This window comes from Perca fluviatilis, chromosome 17, assembly GCF_010015445.1.
Source record: "Perca fluviatilis chromosome 17, GENO_Pfluv_1.0, whole genome shotgun sequence".
Taxonomy (NCBI): domain Eukaryota; kingdom Metazoa; phylum Chordata; class Actinopteri; order Perciformes; family Percidae; genus Perca; species Perca fluviatilis.
In genome coordinates, this window is record NC_053128.1 from 5,857,745 (window position 1) to 5,885,428 (window position 27,684).

The following is a 27,684-nucleotide window of genomic DNA, read 5'->3' on the forward strand; positions in this document are numbered from 1 at the left end:
CAACCGGAGATATTTATATAGTCCGCTCAGCTGATAGAACCCTTCAGTTTAGCTACGAGCCAGAAAGCTAACGCTATGCTAGCAAGATCCAAAGTCAATAACATTGTGTACAGTTGGCAATCAGTAAAAATAATTTGACAGTATGTTGAACAACAAGACAAGCTAGCTATCAGCCATGTCATTGTCCCCAAAACAATATAACGACTTTTACGAAGAATTTGATCCGCGATGTGTAACGTTGCTGTCGGCTGCAGCGGCGCAGCCTGAAGCAGCGAGATGAGATATGTGAGATAACGTTATTCTCTGTGAAACAATGTCAGTCCAGAGGGCCAGTAGAACTTACTTCTTGCAGCCTGTGTGTTTTAGCGCCATCCTGTGGTGTTCAGAGGACGAGTTGGAAATAATAAATCCACATTTCCTTATTGATTTAATGTAGCGCATTCATTTAGAACAGTAAACAGTCAGTTTCACCGAACTCCTTTACTAGGTGTCCTACATCACTTTTTAATGGACACCCTGCAGCCAATCAGAATCGAGTATTCACCCAGACCATGGTATAAATGAGGAATAATAATAAATTAGCCACTAATTTCATCCAATAGTTTAAAGATTTTTAACAGGGTTGTCCACTAGGTAGTAAAGATTTCGACCTTGATGGAAACAGTGTGATTGCGAGTTTAAGTTGCAAGGTCTGATTTAATAGGGATATTGTTTCTGTAAAGAGATATTGCTGTAGATTTTTTAAATGTCATTTTTCATGCTGTAAGAATCACAAACTACATTCCATAAATTCCCATAGAGGCAGAAATCTCAAAGCCTGGAAAAATTAAACCCAAACTGTCTCCATGGATAGATACTACTGGTGAATACATATATTTTTCTTATAATTTGGATTGACTGACCCTTTAAACCCAAGTTTAAACTTAAGGCTGGTCACAATAATGAATAAAAACTTCTGACATGCAGTATTATTGTAAAGTTGTTCTAGCTAAACTGTTAGCAAACAGCTGCGTACTCCCACATCCAGCAGACAGAGCAACATTATCATCCCATTGTAGCTGTGTTTTTGTTACATCTACTGACTTTATGTTGTGACCTTTCCCCCCTGACCACCTCCCTGTATTGTGATGTATGAACTGAAATTGTATTCTGCTGGGTAAACTCAGTCATATAATGAAAATGTAAAAACGTGAATGTTTTTGTGTAAATGAAGACAAAGTACGCTCCGTTTTCATTCTTGTATCTCTTCGTTTATTGGTGCCCCAGTGCATTCAGGGACCTGAAGAAGCCACCAGCAGCTCCCACAGCAGGATAAACAGAGCTTTTTGCAGGAAAAATATATTAAACAGAACTTCAAGAGATAAAAACAGAGCATGTTGTTTGTGTTTTTTTTGTTTGTTTTTTTAACATCAAAGTGTCACTTGCCTCCTACGTAAGCTGAGACACCAACTCAAAAAACCCATATCGGTCTCTTAGCTTATTTAAAATGCTTTAAATAACTCAAGGTTGTTTTATTACATATGAATATATAAACTAGAACTTGAAATCCCTCTTGGTGCTTAAACACAGAAACCACATGCAGAGTGATTTTTACCAGGGCCTTTGTTCTTCGTACAAGGACAACAAAGTTTGTAAAGCCTGGATGTTTCCGTTAGAATTCCACTAGGGCTATTGTCATAGCAACGAGTTGACCAAGACCTTTTACATGTTTTAGATAGGAGCATGTACGTTATAAGGAAATAATCAAGATCTCCTGGTGTCGCCACACTCAATGGAGCCCAAAACAAACAGTTGTATGTCTGCCAAGACACTCAAATGAGAAAGCCAGATTTAAGCAGCAGCTTCAAAGAAACTTTTTTTTTTAGTTTGAGGGTGAATAAAACAACCCGAGAAACGTTCATTCAGTCAAGCCGTCACAACAAGCTGAGGGGAGGGAAAAACAGAGGGGCTTCATAGGAGGGATATTTATATTAGCATCTTATTAACAATCAGACTGCACTTCACTTTAAAAATAAAAAACAAGGTTTTCTATCTCTGTGAGTAATACAGATAATCATCCATACATTGAGACTATGTAGACATTCTAGAGATGAAAACATGCAGAGTGAGGAAGGAAAGGGAAGAAGACAGAATAAAAACATGAATATATGAAATGGAAGAAGAGTTTAAGATGTGAAGAACAAATATAAGTTGACAAACCATGACAGAAATCTTCCACAAAAGGACAGAGAGCGACAGGGGGGGTAGAGAAGTCAAATCTAGGCTTTTTTTTTTTTTAAAGGTAACTTTTCTATTTATAATTTTTTTAAACCTTTTGTATTATTGTATTTGTGCTCAACAAATATAATTAATAAGATAGTAGCAGCGGCACGTGTTTTATTTTTTTGAATGTTTAAATTTTTTTGGGGCTCTGTTTTCCCATTGCAGGGGATGATGGCAACTGACCTCAGGACAGCTGAACAGCTGGGGGGGGGTCACGCTGGGGTCCTTTGCACTGTAACCAAAACCATCTTAACCACTGAAATCATCTGTATCACTGCTTTATTTGTATTATAAGATCAATATTTTCTTCTTTTACTGTATTTTCTCCATCAACTCTGATGGGCAACATTTCACAAGGAGCTGCCTTTTACATTGCTTTCTTATGCAAATGGGAACACTGAATAAAATCTCTCTTTCATGGTTGCCTATTGCTGAGGGAGTTGCCCATCAATGTTGCCAAAAGAACTGCCTAAATATCACAGATCAAAAAACTAAATATAGTTTTAACTATTTTGAATTGAGGAGTTTAATTTACAAGTGAAAGATGATGTCACTGGGAAGATGGTTTTGGTAAACAGGTTTCTGTTTGGTCTCTAGGAGGCACTGACTGGCTGCAGTGGCGGGCATGGGGACGAGCTGCCTTCCTGTCGGGACAACAGGACGCTGCAGACACCCAGACCTTCTCCTTCACCTCCTCCACTTGTTGTTATCGCACCCATCAAAGATGTTGCCCCCTCCTGGACAGCAGCGGAGGTGGTGACGTCTTCGTTGTAGAGGCGTTTGATGGCATCATAGAAATCATCCACCTCCATTTCATCCACCTGAATACACAGAAAAACTTGTGAATCAGGTCTAGGGCTGCAACTATTATTTTCTTTATCAGTCACTCTCCCGATTGCTTTCATGTCTAATCAGTTAATCGTTTGAGAAAAATACCTGTCACGACTAAGTAAACCATCAAATATTTACATTTGAGAAACTGGAACCAGCAATGCAACAAATTAATTAAACAATCGATTATCAGAATCTTTGTCAATTCATTTACTGTCGATTGAATAATTTAATTGATTCTGAAGTCTCTACATTAAGCTTTTTTATTTTTAAAAGAAAGAGAGAGTGTTACCTTGCGCTTGGCGGATGCCTTGCAGCGCAGTGTGACCTTCTGCAGGTGGTTAAGATGGCGGAGGTGTTTGGGTGGAGAGAGCAGAACTGGGATGCTGCGGTTGGTGGAGGAGATGGTGCTCCAGGGCTGCTGGCTCTCCTCTTCCCCATCAGCTGGTGTCTGTAGCTGGGCAGGGATGGCGGTGACGAGGGCATGGTCCCTGGAAGACTCAGTGGTGGAAGTGATGAGCCCTGAATAAAAAGTTACAGAAATACTTTTATACCGATGAAGCCATCTATAATTTTCCATGCCTCTGTGCTGGGGCCCAGGCAGGTCCGTGACTTGTTCCCGGTGGGACTGTGGTCTGGTCTTGGCTGAAATGAAATCGCGGGGCCGACTCAAAACCCCCCTCTAAGCACCTTGTGTGGAAAATGAGTTGCAATTGTCTAACTATCCACCAGGTAGAGCAGTGACTGTGGAGATAAGCGTTTTCTGACTTGAAATCAGCTATTCTTATCATATTTGATGTGTATGAGAGTGTGAGTTACACAAGGTTTATAACTCAACTACTCGCGAAAAGGCTTGATTTTAAAGGGAAACTGGGCACCTTCTCTCCCTGACAACCAAAGGTTCAAATTGTGGTTACTGTTAACGGTTTGGAAAACATGTTGACGCAAACTATATACAGTGCCTTGCGAAAGTATTCGGCCCCCTTGAACGTTTCGACCTTTTGCCACATTTCAGGCCTCAAACATAAAGATATAAAACTGTAATTTTTTGTGAAGAATCAACAACAAGTGGGTCCCAATTATGAAGTGGAACGAAATTCATTGGCTATTTCAAACTTTTTTAACAAATAAAAAACTGAAAAAGTGGGCGTGCAAAATTATTCAGCCCCTTTACTTTCAGTGCAGCAAACTCTCTCCAGAAGTTCAGTGAGGATCTCTGAATGATCCAATGTTGACCTAAATGACTAATGATGATAAATAGAATCCAGCTGTGTGTAATCAAGTCTCCGTATAAATGCACCTGCTCTGTGATAGTCTCAGAGGTCCGTGTAAAGCGCAGAGAGCATCATGAAGAACAAGGAACACACCAGGCAGGTCCGAGATACTGTTGTGGAGAAGTTTAAAGCCGGATTTGGATACAAAAAGATTTCCCAAGCTTTAAACATCCCAAGGAGCACTGTGCAAGCGTTAATATTGAAATGGAAGGAGTATCAGACCACTACAAATCTCCAGACCCGGCCGTCCCTCTAAACTTTCAGCTCATACAATGAGAAGACTGATCAGAGATGCAGCCAAGAGGCCCATGATCACTCTGGATGAACTGCAGAGATCTACAGCTGAGGTGGGAGACTCTGTCCATAGGACAACAATCAGTCGTATACTGCACAAATCTGGCCTTTATGGAAGAGTGGCAAGAAGAAAGCCATTTCTTAAAGATATCCATAAAAAGTGTCGGTTAAAGTTTGCCAAAAGCCACCTGGGAGACACACCAAACATGTGGAAGAAGGTGCTGTGGTCAGATGAAACCAAAATCGAACTTTTTGGCAACAATGCAAAACGTTATGTTTGGCGGAAAAGCAACACAGCTCATCACCCTGAACACACCATCCCCACTGTCAAACATGGTGGTGGCAGCATCATGGTTTGGGCCTGCTTTTCTTCAGCAGGGACAGGGAAGATGGTTAAAATTGATGGGAAGATGGATGGAGCCAAATACAGGACCATTCTGGAAGAAAACCTGATGGAGTCTCCAAAAAGACCTGAGACTGGGACGGAGATTTGTCTTCCAACAAGACAATGATCCAAAACATAAAGCAAAATCTACAATGGAATGGTTCACAAATAAACATATCCAGGTGTTAGAATGGCCAAGTCAAAGTCCAGACCTGAATCCAATCAAGAATCTGTGGAAAGAACGGAAAACTGCTGTTCACAAACGCTCTCCATCCAACCTCACTGAGCTCGAGCTGTTTTGCAAGGAGGAATGGGCAAAAATGTCAGTCTCTCGATGTGCAAAACTGATAGAGACATACCCCAAGCGACTTACAGCTGTAATCGCAGCAAAAGGTGGCGCTACAAAGTATTAACTTAAGGGGGCTGAATAATTTTGCACGCCCAATATTTCAGTTTTTTATTTGTTTAAAAGGTTTGAAATATCCAATAAATTTCGTTCCGCTTCATGATTGTGTCCCACTTGTTGTTGATTCTTCACAAAAAATTACAGTTTTATATCTTTATGTTTGAGGCCTGAAATGTGGCAAAAGGTCGAAAAGTTCAAGGGGGCCGAATACTTTCGCAAGGCACTGTATCATGGATTGTAACTGTAAGATGTATGATGCTTTTTAGAAATGATTGCAAACTTTTTCATTTTGCAGTTAACAGACTGTGATGTGTATAATTGGTGGAGTTCCCCTTTAAACATACCCAGTGTGCAGCAGGGGCGATTGGGGTCCTGGTCTGGAGGCTGCAGGGTGGTTTGGCTCTGAAGGGGTTGGTAGATGTAGACAGTGTTTGGAGGCAGGGAAGATCTCAGTGTGGAAAGACTACGAGCCACCAGCTCTCGACTCCGAATCAACTCAGAGCTGTCGATCTAAGAGAGAGGGAAGAGGAGGAAAGAAGGACAAAGGAGAAGACAAAGAAGACTAAATTAGATAAATTAGCCTGAACTAATGCTTAGCTACGTGTTCAGGAGGAAATTAGCCAACTCGGCGTCCTTTTGGGCTCTAAGCTGTCTCCATCTTTCAAATATATTTCCAATATTTACCCGGGGTTTGTAACGTCTCTGGTCACGCAACTGTTAGAAATACTGTTGTTGTTTTTGCACAGTACCTTTTGAAAAGATGCCTGGAAGTCTGGAATGTGTCTGGGGACATTAGTTGTTGCACTATGACCATTAATTGCACTTTATTTTGTTGTTCTATGCTCTATTGCACATGTTTTGTATGTCTTGTTATGACATTTTTCAAAGATTTTAATAAAGATTTTACCTTTCAAGGTAAAGTACATGGAATCTTAGAAATCCGTTTTTTTTTTTTTTTTTACAGTGGCATCGAAATCAAATTATTTTACTGGTATTGGGACCGACTACTGAATTTTTGGTATCGTGACACCCCTAATGTAGAGTGTTACTTGCTTCTTTTCTTTTAGTAGTACTTTCATTTAGAACAGTAAACTGTCAGTTTCACCGGAACTCCTTTAGTAGGTGTCCTATATCACTTTTTTATGGACACCAGAATTAAATCAGACTTAAGTATTCACCCAGATCATGGTATGAACTAAAACAAAAGTACCCCATAACTATCTTCTTTAACATGTGGATGGTCACCTATTAAACTTGAAATTTACATGCAATCTAATATGCTGTGTGACTGATAATCTCTGCAGGTTAAACTGCTGTTTCCTCCTGCTGAGTGTGGTTAACACACAAGAACTGCTTCACAGCAGTGCCACCCTGAGGGTCAACACACTCACTGCCTTGCTACAGAGTCAGGGACAATGAGCTTGAGGACAACCACGTAAGCACAACTTAATGACTTTTGACCATATTAAAAAGCTGTGAAGGCCAAAGTTTTTTATCCTTGCACTTTACCCTGCATACATTAGCCATAGCTTAATCCCGACAAAACACCACCGTTGAATTTCAGCCTGCATGCACGTTATAACATTGTTAAAACAGAGCAGCTAATATTGTTAGGGGGAGCAACAAGTTAGCTTAGTTTCGGCTGCTTCTCCAGCAACACTTCTGTTAGTTTGTTTTGGTCACATGATCCACGCTGAACATTTTAGAGCTTCTGATTGGCCACAACTTGAACCTATTAATAAAAGTCAGAGTACTGTAAGGCTGTGATGTCATACATCAGCTTCTGTGAGGACAGCTGTGTAGCATCACGTCCAGGGTATAGAATAGAATAGAATAGAATACACTTTATTGTCCCCGAGGGGAAATTTGTCTTGGACACAGTGCCACATCCGTTGCTTCACAACACAGACAATATGTAACATAAAAACATTCTCAAGTTAAATACAGTAAAATAAAGTAAAATAAAGTAAAATAAAATCAACATAAAAGTGAGATCAGCACAGCGTCCTGAGACACAAGGACACAAAAGCACAAAAGACAAAAGGACACACATGACAACACAGAAAACGCAACATCCTGAGAATTAACTGTAATAATTAAAGTGCAGAGTGCAAAAATGGCTGGGGTATTTACTGCACACCTGCTCTGCTGGACTAAGATTTACTATTGGAGTTCAGCAGCTTGACAGAAGTTGGAATAAATGATAACTTTAGTCTGTTTGTTTTACATCTTGGCACACGGAATCTTCTGCCTGATGGCAGAAGTTCATATTTGGGGAAGAGAGGGTGTAGTGAGTCTACGGTGATTCTTTCAGCTTGTTTTCTGACTGCTTGCTCATACAGGCTCTGTATGGGCTTGTATTCTTTCCTCCCTATTATCCTCATAGCTGCCTTGTGTGTGCTGACCAGCCTGCTTTTTAGCTGCACTGTTAAGTTGCCAAACCATGCTGTGATTCCATATCTAATAATGCTCTCCAGAATGGCCCGGTAGAACATGAGCATGATCTGGCTGCTTACTCCATACCGCCTTAAAAAGTATAATTTCTGCTGCAGTCTACTACACAGATGGTCAATGTGTGTTTTCCAGCAGAGAAGATTGTCTATGTGGACACCTAAGTATTTGTAAGACACGACTTGGATGATTTTCTGATTTTTTATGATGACCGGCTCATGGTCAATCACTTGCCTTGGGTCAAGGATCATCTCCTGTGTTTTTGTGACATTTAAGATAAGATGGTTGGTGTCACACCACTTAATAAATGTGTCTCTCTCATCATGGTACACAGACGGATTTATGTCCTTCTGAAGAAGGCTCAAGATTGCAGTATCATCTGCAAATTTTATAATATAGTTATTTGGGTGTACTGTCCTGCAGTCATTGGTATACAATGTAAAAAGTATGGGTGATACCACAGAACCTTGTGGGACCCCCATATTGCTATGTTTAACCTCTGACAGCGTGCCATTAACTTTCACCTGTTGTGTCCTATTAATCAAAAAAGAATAAAACCATTTAATCAGGGCAGGGTTGACATGCATATTATTCAATTTCTTTAAAAGCAGATAAGGTTGCACAGTATTAAATGCTAAACTAAAATCAACAAATAATATTCTAGAATAGGCTTTTGTATCCTCAAGGTGTTTAGAAGTAAGATGCGAAATGCAGAGGATGGCATCTTCAGTACTGCGTTCATGTTTATAAGCAAATTGCCACGTGTCCAACCTCTGCCTTAAGCTGGGACACTACAATTTTCTCAAGGCATTTCATTAAGATACGGGTCAAAGCTATGGGACGAAAGTCATTATTCACTGAGGCGGCGGGCTTTTTAGGGACTCACAGGGTGAGTTACAACATTGACAAACCCTTGTTCAGTGCCAAAGTGGAGACAGGGAACGGTTGAATGCTTGCACCGCTAGACCTTTCAGGGATACTATAACTGCCAAGTCATCCAAGAGCGCATGTCTAATGCTTTTGTTATTGCTGATGGGCCATTAATGCATCAGCCCTCTCCATCTCTATAGCCCTGCATTAGCCTCTATAGCAGCAAGTACACAAGAAGCCCCCACACACTATTTACAGCCAGATAGCTTATCCAACAGTTCAAACCCACACAAAACTGGTGTACTCTTAGTGTGGTGTACAGCAAAATGTACTTTTTTTAGAAAAAATATTTTCACGCTGTAATAGTCTGGTAATTTGCACAGTGTGTCGTTCCGTGAGGTGAGAGATTAGTGAGCCGGATGTTACCAGACCGAATGGACCATATTCTGATAGTGAAAAGAGTCATTTCTTGGGGTTTGTGATGCAGAATTATTATTTTTTTTATCCTTGGGCGATTTCTAGCTCACTCTAGTAGAGTGTCTGCCGCATGTAGGCTGAGTCCTTGACAGCAGCCTGGGTCTGAATCCGACCCGCGGCCCTTTGCTGCTTGTCGTCCCCCCCCCCTCTCTCCCCTTTCCTGTCTTCAAGCTATCCGGTCAATGTAAAGGCCATAAAAAGCCCAAAACATAATCTTAAAATAAATAAATGTATCCACCGATTTACAGTGTCTGCAAGTCTATGGGGAAACATCCTGGGCTAATACGACCAGTGCACATATTATACAGTATATACTGTCCACTCTGTAGTGGGACAGAGACCAAGTGTCCTTGGGTTTCGTGAGAGGCACGTTGTAAAGTTATTATTATTATTATTATTAGAGATGCACGGATTACAATTTTCTAGGACAATTCCGATTTTTCATTGAGTTCGAGCTGCCGATACAGATTTCAGCCGATTCCGATTTCATTTTTTCTAACCACTTTACAGCACACACAAATATTTATTTTCTATCTTTTCTTTAATAGAACATTTTACATTGAAAATGTTTTGAACAGATAATTGATCGCTATAAAATAGAACTATATAAATTACTCCTGGCGTGGAAAAATCTCACACCTGAAGTGCAATGTTATGGAAGAACCATTTCCTTCTTTTCATATCCAATATCCAACTAAAAAAATGTGATACATTTAGCAAACTAAACTTCTGTATGTATGAAAACAGGGAAAGGCAATACAATAATATATAAATAACAAATAAAAAACTAAAATAAATATAGCGTTGCAGTATAAATATAGTTCTCAAAACACCTACACAGGCCTGTTTAAACATCGACAGTAACATTTCCTGAAAACAGCGTGTAGTTCCTTTTTTAGCAAGTTTGCTTTATTTTTCATTGTGCATAAATAAGAACAATACCGTTGCTGTCAACGGACTTATCTGCTAATGTCAGCTACCGACGGTTACCTTGGAACAATCCAGCAAATAGACCGTACCCTACGGTGCCTTTACCTGAAACAGATGATTTAACATCACCACTCATTTTACACACAGTTTAGCAACAAAACTAAACGCTGAAGGAAGATTACTACGTTTTTAATGTTGGTTTTGAGCAGTATGCATCCCCACTAACCTGGAAAGCATTTTTAAACAGTAACGTTAATACAGTGTCGGAGGAATACAGCGTCTCCCGCAGCGTTTGCTAACGTTAGCTTCTTGTCTCACCTGGGGTCTGATAAACCAAAGTCAGTGTGCCCAACGCTATTTTCTGATAAACTGTAGCTGTCATATTTCACGGGAACCACATGAGTGCGGTTTTCATGTTCCAGTTGTTCAGCCTCAGAGGGGAGAGAGAGCGGCTGACTGTTTGCCTGAGATCAGTAGAGCAGACTGCGCTGCAGAGCCGTGTATAATTACGACTTTATGACATTTCATAAACAGCTGATGGAGCGGCGGTGCGCCGCTGCTACATGTTCACGTCTGGTGCTGATGTTGTGCGATGTTAATCAAATCTTATTCTGATTCTGAAGCGAGTCGGTCTGATACCTGTGCCTTCCTCAGCAGGTCAATGGTAAGAGCCAGCCAGTCAGGACAGCAGGTCTCCAGCTCCAGGGTGATTAGGGCCAAGGCCAGCATGGATCCTCTGAGCTACAGAACACATAAGGGACAAACGTGTTCAGGCAGGTGACAAATCCAGATGTACGAAAACCTGAGCCTCAGAGGGTGACTTCCCCCTGTGTTGTGTTCGAAAACAAAACATGCTTAGATTTACCAGTGTTACTTAAAGGGATACTTCACCGATTTAGTATTTCTGAATGACCGTGCCTCCCTCCCTCATGTCCCCCTGAGACGAGAGATTTCTGCATTTGGGGCCTGGAAAAAATCTTCCGATGACGTAAAATGACGATTTTTGCGTCATTGGAAGATTTTGGCCAGAGGCAAAGGACTACAGCCAGTAGTAGGATCTGCTTCCGTATGTTTTCAACACGCCCACAGGGGTTGGACTGCCAAGTCTGGCCGGGTATTCGAATGAAAACGACTGTCAGCCATCTTGAATCTTCGCTAAACAGGCTTTCGGTTTTCAGCGAAAACATTGACAACAATTATCTGCATTCAAAAAACGGACGTGTGTACCACCGGGATACATCGGTACAGATCGGAGAATATGGGAGAACGTTATTACAGACGCAATACCGGCTCACACTGAGCTACGCCTGCACGGAGACCAGCGGTGTCGCTCAATGCCGCTAGCCGGCTAGGGGACATCCTCATCGGCTAGGGTGGAAAGCTTACCGTAGCTGTCCACCTGTCCCGCCATCCTGCTTGCAAGTGTCTGCTCATTAAACAACAAGCTGGACTACATCCTCCTTCAACGAAACTCCCAACGTGAGTTCAGTGACTGCTGTTTTTGTTGTTGTGGAAACATGCCTGAACAACAGTGTACCGGAACCGGGACTATCCAGCTACCAGGCTGCTCTCGCGCCCGGCCGTGGAGGTGGACTGTGTTAAACGGACTGGTGTAGAAATAAAATCCAACTAGCTACTGCTAACTGCTGATGGAGCTTGTGACTGTTAAATGCCGACCATTCGACATTCCACGCTAATTCACGCCTGTGTTTATACTCCGTGTTTAGCTACACCAATGCTAGTATGCGTTAGCTGAACTTTACGGATCCTGCTTGCAAGAGTCCGCTCATTTAGACCACAAACTGGACTACATCCAACTTCAACGACACTCCCAACGTGAGTTCAGAGACTGTCGTGTTTTTGTTGTGGAAACCTGCCTGAATAGTGTACCGGACTGTCCAGCTACCAGGCCTGCTAGCCCTCCGAGCTAGAGATGCTCTGTCGCCGGGTAAAAGAGGTGGGCTGTGTTAACACCGAGTGGTGCAGAAATGTGGTGATTTGTATCCATTTAACTGCTAACTGCTAAGGTGGATATAAGTGGAGTGTAAAATAAAAAAAATTTAAAAAAAAAATTGTATTATTAAATCTTTTTTTTTTTTTGGTATGTTGCTTTTATATAATTTCGTTTTTATATATGTTAAATGTGTAACACCACTTGAGTCACGATGAAACGTTGTTTCGTGTATATGGTTGAAATGACAATAAAACACGCTTGAGTTGAGTTGAATGCCTCTGTCGGTCTGTCAAGCGGTAGGCGTGGCTTGGGAGTGGACTCAAAGCAACGAAGCAGGTGCATTCTGGGATTTGGTGTTTTTCATCCATATAAGACCAAAACACATTTTCTGGCTTTTCTCGGCCTAGAAGGCACCAATTTCAATTTTTTTTAAGATATAAAATTCAAATTTAAAGATATATTCAGCTTTCCAGCGGTGAAATATTCCTTTAAATACAGAGGAGCAGAGATATCTATCTAAAGTGAGAGTATGTGTGTTTCAACCTGTATGAGTGTGTGGTCAGCCAGACAGTTGTAGAGTCGCCATGTGAGCAGAGTGAGGTGCTGAGAGCGGTTCAGTCTCAACATGGAGTTCAAAAACCCAGAACGACATGACAGCACCATCGCATGAAACTATAGAAGTTGGAGCAAAAGATAATCAGCATTACAAGTCTTGCTGGCTGGGAAAGAATTTAGGTTCATGTAAATCAAGTACATTTAAGAAGTAAATAATGTTTTGTTCCATTATTTATTTTACATTATACAGTATTTAATGTTGTTATGATAATAGCTCCATGACAGATGGCACTAGGGGGGTGAAATGTTGAGTGCTGTTTAACATCTGCAGATGGTAGGAACCGGATTTGTATTAATTTATTAAAACATCACATGAAGAGAGACAGACGTACGATGTGCAGGAAGTCCAGTGCTGTGGCGGTGTGCAGATCCCAGTTCAGTTTGTCTAGGATGATCCTCTCCATCCTCAGGATCTCTGATGGAGAACAGCCACAGTTGCTGGAGACAGCCATCTCTTTCAGGGAGGGCACACGCTGACAAACACACACACACAAAACACACACACACACACACACAAAAACACACACACACACACACACACACACACACACACACACACACACACACACACACACACACATTCAATATCGCTCCATGTCGCACCACCAGCTCGGTCTGCTTGACAGGTATCCTAGCATGCTTTGTGCAACGAATTTAGTCGCTTCCCATACATTATAAATGACCAGGCCATGCGCAGTGGGCAGGCCCCGTTAAGGCGTGTTCACACCAAGGCCCGACGTCGCTGAATCAGAAATGGGAGTTATAAAATATTGTAGCCATCTGTGGGAACCCAGAGCTCTATAGTACCTCATATTTGTAGAGACTTGACGAAAAGGGGAGCTTTCTTGGGGAACAGTAAGTGAGGTAGTAGGCCTACCCTGTAAGTTCTGAAATTAAGTGTCTGTTGTGTTGATAGCCCTGATTGATTTGAACTTCATTCAGAAAACAACCATTTAAAAATCTGTTTGCTTGCAGTTAGATCTGATAAAGTATGAATTCACACTTTTTACAAATCGTCATCATGATGTAGTTATTTCGGCTTACTATTTATCCGTTTATTGCAATTAAATCACGGCAAAATCTGGACCTCAAGTAGCGCTAGTAGTCTAATTCACATGGTTTTTGCTCCTCCAGATAATGTTATTAATCCAGATGAGACGCTTCTTTGACATATCTGGAACTTCCACAACAGGTACAAAGCAATAGTGGGGTTTCTTTGGCAATTTTGATGAAGGAAAGAAACATTGGTGCCTTTAGCTCTACACCAGCGCGAGTAATGCAAGTAGATACAAATGATCACAAAATGAGTTTGTGTGTGTGTGTGTTCACCTCATCCTCCTCGCAGGTCTTAGCAGCCAGGAAGAAGCAGGTGATAGCGATGCAGCGCAGGTACTTTGGACGGGCCTGAAGACAAACATTCCCATCAATCAGTAATTCAATAACATGTTTATAGTTATTTGCTGAAGTATGTTGGAAGACAACAAAGATTGTGATTTTGATTAATAATTATTTTGTTTTGTGTTGAATTTCTCTTAAATGTCCTGTACACCCACACAAGTGTTTTAACTTATGTCGCCTAGACCTCTTCTCATGTGGCTATGTACAAACTAGGGATTATAGAGACCTTTTATTCACAGCAGGCATTTTAACATGCAGTGGGGAACATTAAAAAAAGTCAAGTAGAGACGGAGATCCAACCAACTAATGGAGCTAATGTTTGTGTAATTTCAGCAGCTAGCTAGCTAGCTAGCTACAGCTGATAAAGTCTGCCTGCGACATCTATCATTTTGTTTTTCGCCTTTACGTCCGTCTGTCTGAAATCAATCAAACTCATAGTTTTAAAAATAAGTAAAACATGTTAGTGGTACATCACAGTGTTGTAGTACTCGAGATCGGGCTTGGTCTCAAGACCGGTCGTCTCAGAACAGACAGCATTTTTACTTGTCTCTGTCTCAGATAAAGAGGACTGGATTTTATTTCAAGACCGGTCAAGACCACAACTGCCTTTTTGATTATTTTATCAAGGCATTACTCATGATACAATAAAAGAGGTGAATGAAGAAGAATCTTTATTTGTTTTCTGTGGGTGTTTTTTTATGGGAATGTGGATCTTTCAGACCAATTTGAGGAGTGCTTTTAGTTAGCATTTTCCGCATTTTATCGTGGCAAGCATTGTGGGACTTGTAGTGGTTTGGTCTTGGTCTTGACTCGGTCTCGCCCTGCCTTGGTCTTGGTGATGTCTTGGTTTAGGTAGTGTTGACTACAACACTGGTACATCAGTAAAACCACTGTTTTCACTGTAAACTGCATATGGGCGGCAAAACAGTTACTGAATTATGGTTTAGAACATCAATATCCAGTTTGACACCACTGGTTATTAATAATGCCTACAACACTACTATCTAAAACATGAATCAGCATTTTTGTACTAGACTGAGGGCACTAAGCATAAGGAAGAAGTCTGCTCTCTACTGGAACATGTGGGACATCTGTCCTGACCTGAGGGACAGGACATTCAGAACTGACACTTCCTCTTCCTCTGTCATAGCCGGCAGTTGCGATGAACCCAGAGTGTTATTTAATGTAATAAGCTCTGTTGTGAATCCACACACCTCTGCTCTGACAGATATTTCAATCATGACATGTGAGAAATTTCTTTGTTATTTTATTGACAAAATAGTATCGGTCAGAAAAAATGCCAGTGCTAATTTAAAATAGTTTTTATCTGTTTCTCCTGCACATTCAGCTGTGTTCGAGGAATTTAAGCCAGTTTCTCTGACGTTACTTAGTGAGGTGGTACAACACATGAAACCTACCAACTGTCCCTTAGACATTGTTCCCGCCAGAATGGTGAAGGAGGTTTTTAATAGCACCATTGGGTCGAGTCTTCTTACTTTTTTAAATTCTTGTCTTAGTTTAGGCTCTGTCCCAGCTGCCTTTAAACATGCTGTGGTCAGGCCCCTTCTTAAGAAGCCTAATCTTGACCCCACAGTGTTGTCCAATTTTAGTCCAGTCTCTTATCTGCCTTTTCTGTCAAAGGTTTTGGAAAAAGTTGTTTTTATACAGTTACAAGCCTTTTTACAGCAGAACTCTGTGTTTGAAAAATTTCAATCTGGTTTTAGATCACGTCACAGTACTGAGTCTGCACTGTTGAGAGTACATAATGATATTGCCTTGTCAGTAGATGCCGGGAATCCTACTGTTTTAGTGCTTTTAGACCTCACAGCAGCTTTTGACACAGTGGACCATGCAGTCCTCCTCTCTCACCTTGAACATTGTGTAGGCATCAGAGACTCGGCACTTAAATGGTTTAGCTCCTATTTGGCAAATAGGACCTTTTCTGTCATGATTGGGGACCTCTCCTCGTCAGCTGCTCCTCTCTCTTGTGGGGTACCCCAGGGCTCAATTCTTGGCCCCATTCTGTTTTCTTTATACATGTTGCCTTTAGGGGCTATTATAGGAAAGCATAACCTGTCATTTCATTGTTACGCAGATGATTTGCAAATCTATTTGCCTATGAAAGCCAATGACAGTGTTGCACTACATTCCCTGCTTAGTTGTATCGCTGATATTAAGTTGTGGCTTTCAGAAAACTTTCTTAAATTGAATGAAGATAAAACGGAGTGTATTATTTTCAGTGCTTCAGCCACGCAAGATGGTCCAGCTTTGAATCTGGGAGCTCTGGCATCCTACACTAGGTCATCTGTCAAAAACTTGGGGGTTACTTTTGATTGCAGCATGAAATTTGACAAGCAGATCAGTAATGTTGTTAGAATGAGCTTTATCCAGCTTCGTCTCCTGGCTAAAGTTAAGCCTTTCCTGAACAGGCATGATCTAGAAAAGGCGATCCATGCTCTTATCAGTTCAAGATTAGATTACTGTAATGCTCTTTATATTGGTCTGAATCAAACCTCCATCTCACGTCTTCAACTTGTACAAAATGCTGCTGCTGTTCGCTTTTTAACAAATACATCTAGACGTGCACATATTACTCCCATTCTCCACGCTCTACATTGGCTCGCTGTGCGTTTTAGAATAGATTTTAAGATTTTGTTGTTTGCTTTTAAGGTCTTAAATGGTCTGGCCCCAGAGTATTTGTCTGAAATTTTAACTTTGCAGGAGCACAACCGGTCATTGCGTTCTTCAAATCAGCGAGTTTTAGAAGTGCCTAGGTCAAGGTATAAACGTTGGGGTGATCAGGCTTTTGCAGTTGCTGCCCGGAGACTCTGGAACAAGTTACCCCCTGATATTCGAACTATCACAGATGGAGCTCTTTTTAGGTCCAAACTCAAAACGTATCTGTTCCGTCTGGCCTTTAATACGTAGCGGTGGTGTGACAATTTTGTTCTTTTGTTTCTGTGTAACCTATTCTGATTTTACTGTCTTCTATGTTCATTCTTTCTATTGTATGACATGTGTTTCTGATGTTAAGCACTTTGGATACCTGCTGTTTTTTTGTAAAGTGCTATATAAATAAATTTTGATTGATTGATTGATTCCTGTGTAAATGCAAACTGTCAGCTATAACAAAAGCCTTGTCATCATAGTTGTTCGACAGTGGTAAACAAAGATAGAGCTATCAAGAACCTCCCACTGATCCACAATATTTAACCAAACTCCCTCCCAACATAAGGTCTAGACCGAGGGGTTTTGTTTTCCTTTTGTTTGTTTTCAGATGTTAAGCTTGAAGAGCTTTTAACTACAGCCACAACCAAACTGCTCGATTAAAATACGTTTAAAAAAAAAAAAAAAAAAAAAAATCTTATTACAAAAGGCAGAAATTCCCAATTTCACAATAAAACGGTGTCTATAATAATTACAGTGACACGGATGCATCTTGGGGTGGGCGATGTGGTTAAAATCCTCTATCACGGTATACAGTATGTAATTCATTGTTATGCACAAAATTTCAGAGAAAAAGGGGTTTGAAAGAATGCACCTTAAAAAAAATTTAAAACTGTCATTTTGGCAGTTTACCCGTTTCATTATCAATCAATTAAAAAAAGCAACTCCACTTGGTAAATATGCTAACACTCACAGCAAAATCTGAATTAAAGTAAAACTGGTGGTATCAATTTACCTTGATGGAAGCAAGGAAGCGGTCCAGGATGCTAACAGCTAACACCAGGGTCTCCGGGTACAGCTGCAGCCTGCCGTGGAGCTCTGTCAACCAGCGCACGACCTCATCCCGCTGGGCAGGGGTAATGTCTATATCCTACAACAAACAACAAGGTTAACTACAACATCAACAGCCTCCAAGCTAGGCGTTTGGGATGTTTGTACTGACCACTAATACACTTGTTCTTGTCCATGTTTACTAATGAGGACCACAAAATACTTCCTCATACTTATTCATCCTTCTTCATACTCGTTATGACAGCATCATATTGACATAAGTATGGTGTCAGATATCATATGTCTCCAACGCAATAAAACACGTTCATATCAACATATCCCAACAACACAACGGATGAGAGAAACGTATACAATCCTTTGTTGGGATGTGCAGTTTAGTTTTATACACACAGGTGCCATTATTTGCCTCTCCCTATATTTTGTTTCATGTTTGCAGCTGCCTGTACAACTCTTGGTTGTTGAATTGGTGCACAAGGACTTATATTGTCAAGTGGCAGGTAATACCTATGTGTGTGAAATAATATGATCTGCCAGTAAGCATGTAATCGTGACATATGACATACAGTATCTGACGCCATACATAAAGCCTAATATTACTACACTGGAGCAGAAAATGACTACTTTATTACTTTGAAATCCATTTGCATGTTAAGTGTGAAAGGTGATAATTGGAGACAATTTACAGTGATGCCTTTGATAATCACAATCTATCTTTGGTATTTTGTGATCTTAATATTTAAGCTTTGTTTTTCTGTGAACAAATAAGTAAGGACACAGAATGACACAAGACAAAATGTTTTGTTTAGAAACTTAGTTTGTCAAGACAACAAATTAAGCTTATGATGAGAAGAAAAAAAAATCTAATTGTTTCTTCTCTAGGGCCTAAATCAGCAAGTCTGTTAAAACAAAAAAAAAAAGTTTAATTTGCTGATTATTTGTTTAGTCTATGAAACATCCAAATTACATTTTTCAGATGGGAGACTGGAGATAAGGTCCATCAATCAGTTTACGGACTTTTGCCGGTGGCTGAGCAAGTTAACTTCAACTTCCGTTAAGTTAACTGCTGTCTGTTTGTCAGTCAGCCTGGCACACAGGTTAGCCAGCCACTGTACACTCTGCTGCTGCTGACAGACGGAGAGACGTTTAACGGAAAATGGAGTAAATTGGAAAATCACAGCAAATAAATTAGATATTTAAAAATTAGATTTATGTAATTTAAAAGGCTTGGCAATCATACCTGATCAAGGCTAAGCCGTTTTTGTTTCATCTTCACAAATTTTAGGACCCACTTCCTATGTAGATATAAAGGGCTTATTCTAAGCTAACAAAAAAACACAACAATTACTTAGTTTTAGATTATTATACACTAATGAAAACATAATTATGATTATATGCCATTTCTACCATGAATCCCGCTAAATCCTACACACTGGTCCTTTTATATAAGTGAAACCATTTCTCGACAAAGATAGGAGGAAACAAAGGGCCCTGAGTCTTGAGGAGCTTCTCTTTAAGACAGCAATGCTATTTTAGGGCAAAACTTGACCTGGTTTCCACTAAAGGGCCTTAGACAGGACTTAACTGACTCACTTAGTTTTGAATCATTAGTGAAGCCTTTGTGACTGACATACTTCCACTAAAAGAACAGCATATTTCTAAACCAGCTCAACAGACAGACGAAACCTGACCCAAAACATTCCAGGAATTCCATTTATTAATCATCTGACAGGTTACATCTATCCAATGGAAACAATTATACTGTATGAAGAGGGTTTTATGACATGTACAACATTTTAGTTTGCATACCTACAACAACATCAGAGGTCCCTGCTTCAGTTTAAAAAACCCAGCTTAACATAGCTGGGTTTTTAAACTGAAGCAGGGACCTCTGATGTTGGTCTGAAGGGGTCAACATGTCCTATCTGACCTGGGTTTAGGTCAGGTTGCAGATACAATCAGCTTAAGTTTTTGAAAGCTTGAAAAAATGTTTCTGGAACAGATATAAACTTACAAAACAATTTCTGTTTACTTATTGTAGTAAAATAACCCTATTGTACTGCAGCAACTTCTCAGTCATAAAACTGTGGTTTCCTTAATTCTTGAACAGATTGTACCATGTACGTTGTTGCATAAACCTTTGATAAGGACAGCAAATAACAAAAAATATTATGGAGGTTACATCACTCTGTATGCAATAGGGCTGGATGATGTAACCAAAATCAATATGACATTATTACATATTTGCCTAAAAAATACATCAAAATGTAAAATATAAGCTTTCAAAAGCACCCGAGAATAAAAAATAAAAAAAAACATTCGACCAAAAACTACCTACATTAACTACAAGAGGTTGGGTGGTGACTCTTAAGTGTTCAGTTTATTGTTCATAGATATTGCCCCCCATGTTGAGAGTAAACACTACCGTGACAGCTACTTTTGAAAAGTCAGTTCACGTATATCACATAAAACATATTGTCGTGCTTACCCCTGGTGGTATTTAGCCATGCAGATAGTAGGCCTTCATTATTGATTAATTGGCTGTACATTTTCTTATTAGTAGATTAGCCTAAATGTTTGTCTCTAAAACATGAAAAAAAAGTGAAGAAAAAAAAAATGCAATCACAATTTCCTAAAGCCCAAGGTGAAGTCATTAAATTTTTTAGAGAATCTGAGAGGGGCTTCAATATGATAGCTGGATCCATGTTAGAACAGCTGGTAAAAATGACCAGGATTTGAATGGTCATGATGGTGTCAATTTTCTGGCCACACAGCAAGACCATGTTGAACCAAGGCTTAAGGTTTTACATACTTTTCTTTCAGAAACATATACAAATTATATAATCTAAAAATTAATCCTTGTCATCCGCTCTCTCTCTCCCCTTTAGGGTGAGCAACTGGAACAATGACAGGATGTCATCACTCGCGAAGTCAGGGCAACCAAATAACAGGGCGAGTACTACTTCGCTCAATCTTAGGCAAAGTGACAAACAGCGACATGAAATCCACACTCACGCGGGTCCCGTGAAATATGAATATGATAGTTTATTGGAAAATAGCATTGTGGACACTGAATTTGATGAATTTACTGTTTATCAGACCCCAGATGAGACAAGAAGCTAACGTTAGCGAACGCTGCAGTCCCTCTGCCTCTGACTCCTCGCTGCAGGAGACGCTGTATTCCTCCGATATGCTGTATTAACGTTACTGTTTTAAAACCATTTTCCAGGTTAGTGGGGGTGCATATCGCTCAAAACCAACATGAAAAACATAGCTAGTAATGTTCACTTAGCGTTTTGTTTTGTTGTTAAACTGTGTGTAAAATGAGCGGTGAAGTTAAATCACCGTTTCAGGTAACGGGACCCTACGGTACCGTCTATTTGCTGGATGGTTTCAAGGTAACAGTCGGTAGCTAACATTAGCAGATAAGCCTGTCGACAGCGACGTTATTGTTCATATTTTGGCACAATGTTTCTGACCGTAGTAGTGGTCATAGTGGCTGTAAGTGTGATTTGAGATGCTAAAAAGAGATACATGCTGTTTTCAGTTAACGTTACTTTTTGACGTTCAATGCACTAAAGCTTTAATTAGATACTTCCTGAATCACAATTTTGCCCATTTTAGACTGCCTGCTAATACTTACATATGTTTTTTTTTTCTTAGAAAAACCTGTTTACTTCTCAAAAGTAAGGTATCAAAGTATTGTTTTGGCATCGGTGCTGAAACTTAGCAGCTCGTTTGGTTGCTGCCACGATAGGCATTAACAACCTTCTGGCCACAAATCAGGGCAGCTACCTCCACAATGAATGCTTTGAACATGGCCAAATCGGATTCCATGTCCTCAACCTCTTGTAGAGATTTTGCAAACACGGGCCTAAGCCAGAATTTCCTTGTTTACCCTAACAACATGTTTGGGTTTACCTGGTTTGCCAGGCAGCCTCCCACACCAGGTAATCCAACTCACAACCAGGTCATGTACATTTGACAGCTCTTCCTCTCTCTTTCCCTGAGTGTCCAAGACATACAGCCACGGATGTGATAATACAAAGTAGTGGGGGTGGTTTGTTGTGGACAGTCCATAACTAGTACAGTAGTCCAGGAACAAACTCAAACTCTGATAATGCAGGCAACACTTGTCATAAACAGACAGATGCAAGTGGTTTGCATCTATCAGTTTATCAGAATTACTGTGTGCATAAACATAGTCTATGGTGCAGACATACAGGTCATAATTCATCAACAATATATTTGGAAGCTGGCTGGGCTTTAACTCTCAAGCTTAGCTACTCTGGCTGCACACGGATACAAAACCAGACAACAAAAGAGCAACAGGAAGTTGATTGTGTTGCGTTGGCCAGATTAAACTGGCAGAGACATAAACGTGCTGCAGTGACTCAGCAGCAGCAGATCTGGATTAACAGTCAAAGATTACCCCTATGCTAATTCCATTTAGGATAATTTGAATAGCTACAGCTTTAGATCAGCTGTGAATATGGAAACAAAGTGCAGGTAGCTGCAATAGTGTCACATGAAGAAACAGAATAGCAAAGGGGAAAAAATAAAGCACATAGTGGACAGATGCCTAAAACAACTTGAGTGAAAAAAGTAAAGAAAGATAATTAAAGCACAAACCACTATCATCAACATTATCATTAGCCAGTCTTGTGATGACCAACTTTCACAGCTTATGCTTTTAGCAAAAAAAATGTATTACAGGATACATATGGATGTTTACACCAGGCTTGGTCAGTGCTCAATATACTACTGTGATTGAAGTAGTTAAATAAAAGATTAAATAAATATATATTATTCATGAATAATAAATTCAATACCTATTTCATCATCACCACATACAGACCTGGCCTCCAGGAAAGAACAGTTTGTTTAATCTATCTAATCTTGTGTTGTTCATACTATACAATGATTTATTGCTCATCTTTGTTGAATAATACAGAAGATAAAGATCTTAAAAAATAATCCCATATTAAATCGCAATCACAATATTGGTGAAAAAAATCGCAATTAGATTATTTTCCAAAATCGTTCAGCACTACTGAGGGCGTGAAGAAACAAAACATTTTGTGATAGTTTGAGGATGTGTCTTGAAATGTGGAAACTAGGCGGGACCAGCTGAGTCTGGTGATGGTGGATGTGATGAAACAAAACATTTGCGTCAGTGGATTCTTTGCTCAGTGACTCACTGTATTTCTGATACATTGCTGCTTACATGTTCTTTTAAATGGATAGTTCAGTCCAGTTCTTGATTGGGATTGGCTGAGCCATTTTAGAAACCGTTGTAAATACTCTATAAACACACTGTGACTGCATCATAATTTCAGCGTTACTTCGTCAATTTGTCCGCCAGGACATGAACGGTCAGAAGTATGGAACTCCGTCATTAATGAAAGCACAAAAAAAACACAAAGATGCCGATGAAAAAAAACAAAGAGAGCTTATGGTACATATACCAGTCGTTGCTACTGCCCAATCCATTAGTCTTTTATCTCCACCCATAGGGGACGAACTAGTTACACCAACAATCTATGGTAAGCGAAGTTAATGATGTAAATTTAGCTTTCTTGCATGTATTTGGAGCCTATTATGCTGACTTTTCTTTACTATGTTAACGATTGCCAGCAATATCATTTTTGTCACAGTGTAGCTTGGTTACTCAGCAAGTAACCGGGCTACACTGTAACAAAATGATATCACTGGCAAGTGACAACAGCTAGGGGAAAGTGAGCATAATAGTTGCTGATGGCTAACTGCAACATAATGAGAACTTCTTTCTTTCTTTCTTTCTTTCTCCTAATGTTAGGTATACTAGAGAGCCCATGGGGTTGAACTTGATTGGCTCAATGTTGCCATGGATTTGTAAAGTAGCCAGCATGCTTTTCACTGCGTCTTGGTGTTGCTTGGCAACCATTCGGCTAAATATCACTGAAAAACTAAATTGCTTGGCGGAAGAATTAAGTTTTTATTAATTCATAAAACAAAGCAAACTGGAATTTACCACTGAAATGATAAGTTGATTAACCCTACCAGTTCCATTGTTTATGATGCTGTATTCTAGCTGGTCAACCTTGACCCAGAAAGACGGGTTTGACTAAGTAAATGTTACTTGATGTTAATTTAAAGTTAATTTGACTGGCAAAACAGTTAACCCTTGTGTGGTCCTTCGGGTCCCAGTGACCCGAAGGACCACACAAGGATTATATACTTCCCTTTACTTTGTTGAGAATTGCTCTCTAAACCCTGTTTCTTGTAAAGTAAGTAAGTAAAGTTTATTTCTAGAACACATTTAAACACAGTTTAAGCTGACCAAAATGCTGTACAAACAAGAACTAAGGTGCTGTATTAACCCTTGTTTAGAGAGCAATTCTCAACAAAGTAAAGGGAAGTACATAACCCTTGTGTTGTCCTTCGGGTCATTGGGACCCGAAGGACAACACAAGGGTTAAAGTTACATTACACAATAATAAAAGTCGTAATTTTTAAGAAGTAAAAAGTTTTGGATCAATTTTTACTTCCTCCAACCATATTAAGAGTTAATGTAGATTTACATATTGCAATAATATCATAATCCTACAATGAATCATTGTGAAAACAAAACTTTCTAGATGTGTTGTTACTTTGGCCAGGTCATCATCAAAAACGTGAATTAGTACATTCATGATTTTGTCCATGTTGACATTAGTTGCTACATGTACATTTATTAAAAACTTTGCATTGTTTAGCTTTTCATATAGCTAGACGTCTAAACTCTGGGACAAGGCCGTTATGTTTAAATGACTGCCATGCTGATTCCAAACAGACAGCTTTGTCAAGGCAGTTTGGTTTGATCACTGAAACCTTTTTGTTGTCAGACTATTTCAGCTGCTGGAAACAATTGGCTGTGACAGCACATCATATACAGAAACATGGACCAAACTACTAAAGAAGTCAGTTATGGAGTGTTAAAGTTGTTATCTTGGGAAAAACTTATGAGACTGCTTCAGTCAAACAGTACAGATGTAGCTATTCAACGGCAGAATCATTGGCCCACGCCGTAGCTCCTAAATCATTTTTTTGCCAATGTTGAGATGTATTTTGTCAGTGCATTAGTTAAAGCGCCCATATTATGCTCATTTTCAGGTTCATAACTGTATTTTAAGGTTGTACCAGAATAGGTTTACATGGTTTAATTTTCAAAAAACACCATATTTTTGTTGTACTGCACAGCTCTCTCTCACTGCTGCAGATCCTCTTTTCACCTGGTTTCTGTTTTAGCTGCAGAGTGAGACATCTTTTCATCTTCTTCTTCTGTACTATCTTTGATTGCACTCGCACATGCTCAGTAGTTCAGATGTAGATCATGTCAGCTAGCTAACTCTAGAGACAGTAAAAGAAAGCCTGTTTCTCCAACTTTGGTCAGTTACAAGGCAGGATTAGCTGGGAGACTTCTAAATGAGGGCGCACATGTAAGTAGTTCTTTTGTAGATTATGGTGAACTTGTGTGTGTTGTAGCAGTGCTTTGCTATTGAGAACGACGTAGCATGCTAGCGTTAGCATGCTAATGCTAACGGTTAGCATGCTAACGAGCTAACGGTTGTGGTTAGCCAGGTCATTTCGGACTGTGACGTCACAGTCCGTGCCGATTTTGAACAGCTCACTAGGAGACTGAAGGCAGGACACATTCAGAAACTGTATCTCACTCAAAACAGCATGGATGGATTTTTTTCAAAGTTTGTATGTGTGTGGAAGCACCAGAGACACAAAAGAACACCCCAAATCCCAGAAAAAGTGATTTTTTCATAATATGGGCACTTTAATGAATGGAGGCATCCAGAGGTAAATCCTCACCTGTGAGGAGGGTTTCTTTGGCACATAGACCTTCCACATCTTGGCTTCCCTAGAGGCGGCCTTTTCCAGAAGAAAAGACAGCCTCTGGCGTCCCCAGGGTTCGAAGAACTTCATTCTTTCCCCTGGTTAAGCCTACCTCCCCACTGGATACAGCTACCTGCACAGCGACACAGCAAATCAGAACATCACATAATTGAACTCTCCCAGCTTGATTTATACTTAAACAAACAATGCCTAATAAAACATTGAGGATTAAGAACAGATAGAGGTGTGAACATGGACAATATTAGGCTTAGCTGAAGTTGTGATCAATAGCAATTTGGTTCCCAACCTCTTTGGCTTGAGACCACTGATATTTACTTGTAGCCCCTGGTCAAAGTTGCATTATGTTAACAAGTTGTGCCCAGATAGCCACAAAGTAACGTATCCCTCTCCAACTGATTTTTTAGAGGTCTGAGTAGATAAAATGACTCAGGAATTAACAAGAAGCAAGCAAATGGAGCAAAGTAGGGGTGGGCAATATGACCATATACTGTGTGAGGATATAAATTTGTCAACTATCAGAGGTCATTGTTATACTGTAATCACTATCGCTTTAATATCTGAGTGTATTGGGATCATAATGTTACAAATCCATAAGCAGGGCTGCTTTACAGCAATGTTGGATTACGATATTATTATAATTATTTTTGAGCCAATGTTATGAAGTTCTTTGATTTGCCAGGCGTGTTTAATTTAGACTAACCGAAACCAGACATTTTGGACTATTTTAACCATCAACGATTACCAATCGATTCCCCAGAAAATTTATTATATCAAGATATATTTCATACTGGGATATAAAATGACATACGGTATATAGGATAAAGGAAATGTATCAACATCTCTCATCCCAAGAGCAAAGCATGAAAAACAATAAATACAATTTAGTTTAGGACAAATCCATTTTTCCTATGCTGTTAATAACGGAACAAACGGAGCAAGCAAAGCTGATGACATTCTCAAAGGAAAGCTTTTGATCAGGTTTGTTTTTCAGAGCATTGAAGATGCTCAATGTTGTGTAACATCATCCCTTCAGTTAACAGTTCTCAAGTGGTTCAAGAAGACACCCCAAAACCGTAACGTTAAGTTACTCACAGAAACAAACTTTTGACTTCGAATAGGTTAACGTTAGATAAAAGACCATATAGAGCTGTATTTATTACCCTGTTTTTTATCGGTGTTTTTAAAATGAGCCATGCTCGTAATTTCGTTCATGCTTCACATTTCTGTGTTTTGCTGAATGACAATAAGAGGAATCTTAAAAAGGCAACTATCAGTCACGGTAGAAAGTGTAATAAAGTGAAAAAAGTTCAAGATAATTGTAGTTTTGTCGGGAACTACCTTGAACCTCCTCAGAGACGGCCCACTATTTTGGAAATCACCAGGCTTTTTGAAGCAGGTGCATTATCGTTACCAAGCGTTTTCTTCCATTATCACCCTGAATGCGACTATTTCCTGGAATGGAGCTAGTCGCTCTCAACTCGCTAACTGACGTGACATCGCGCACAAATTCGTACGTGTCTAACAAATAAATGTTGAAATCGTTGGCTGGTACCCTCAAATTGTGTTATGTAAAAAAAAAAAGTTGGAGCGCGTTTGCGACGACGACTATGCTAACTATACAATATAGGGCCATTTAAATGGCTGACTCCGACCCAGTCAGTAGACGTAGCTCCAAGCCTCACCTCCCCTGCGAAGCGGAGAAAAACACAGTGGGATTTCATCCGGTCCACTCAATTCAAGGATAAATATAGGGGTGAAATCGTGGACCCGTTCTTCGGTTTAATCGTCCATCTTGGCGTCCATAGTGCTACGTGGTGGGGAAAAGGGGTTACAAAAATATAAAAATAAAAGAACGGAATATAGACGGATGCGTCTACTTCCGAGGAGGGGGCTGGCTGGGGGAAGAGAGGAGGAC

The 27,684-nt window shown here is 40.0% G+C and overlaps 1 protein-coding gene across 1 annotated transcript; it reads right to left on the reverse strand.

The window, feature by feature from the left end:
* Positions 1-1,228: 1,228 nt before the first annotated feature.
* Positions 1,229-27,684, reverse strand: ccni (cyclin I). Its single transcript, XM_039779936.1, has 10 exons — positions 27,452-27,684; positions 25,725-25,881; positions 17,830-17,964; positions 14,079-14,153; positions 13,082-13,222; positions 12,678-12,806; positions 10,820-10,921; positions 5,797-5,962; positions 3,386-3,615; positions 1,229-3,083 (listed from the first exon to the last, which is right to left on the reverse strand). Exons 2-10 carry the CDS (start codon positions 25,836-25,838, stop codon positions 2,856-2,858), a joined length of 1,320 nt encoding a protein of 439 aa, XP_039635870.1. The 5' UTR covers positions 25,839-25,881; positions 27,452-27,684; the 3' UTR covers positions 1,229-2,855.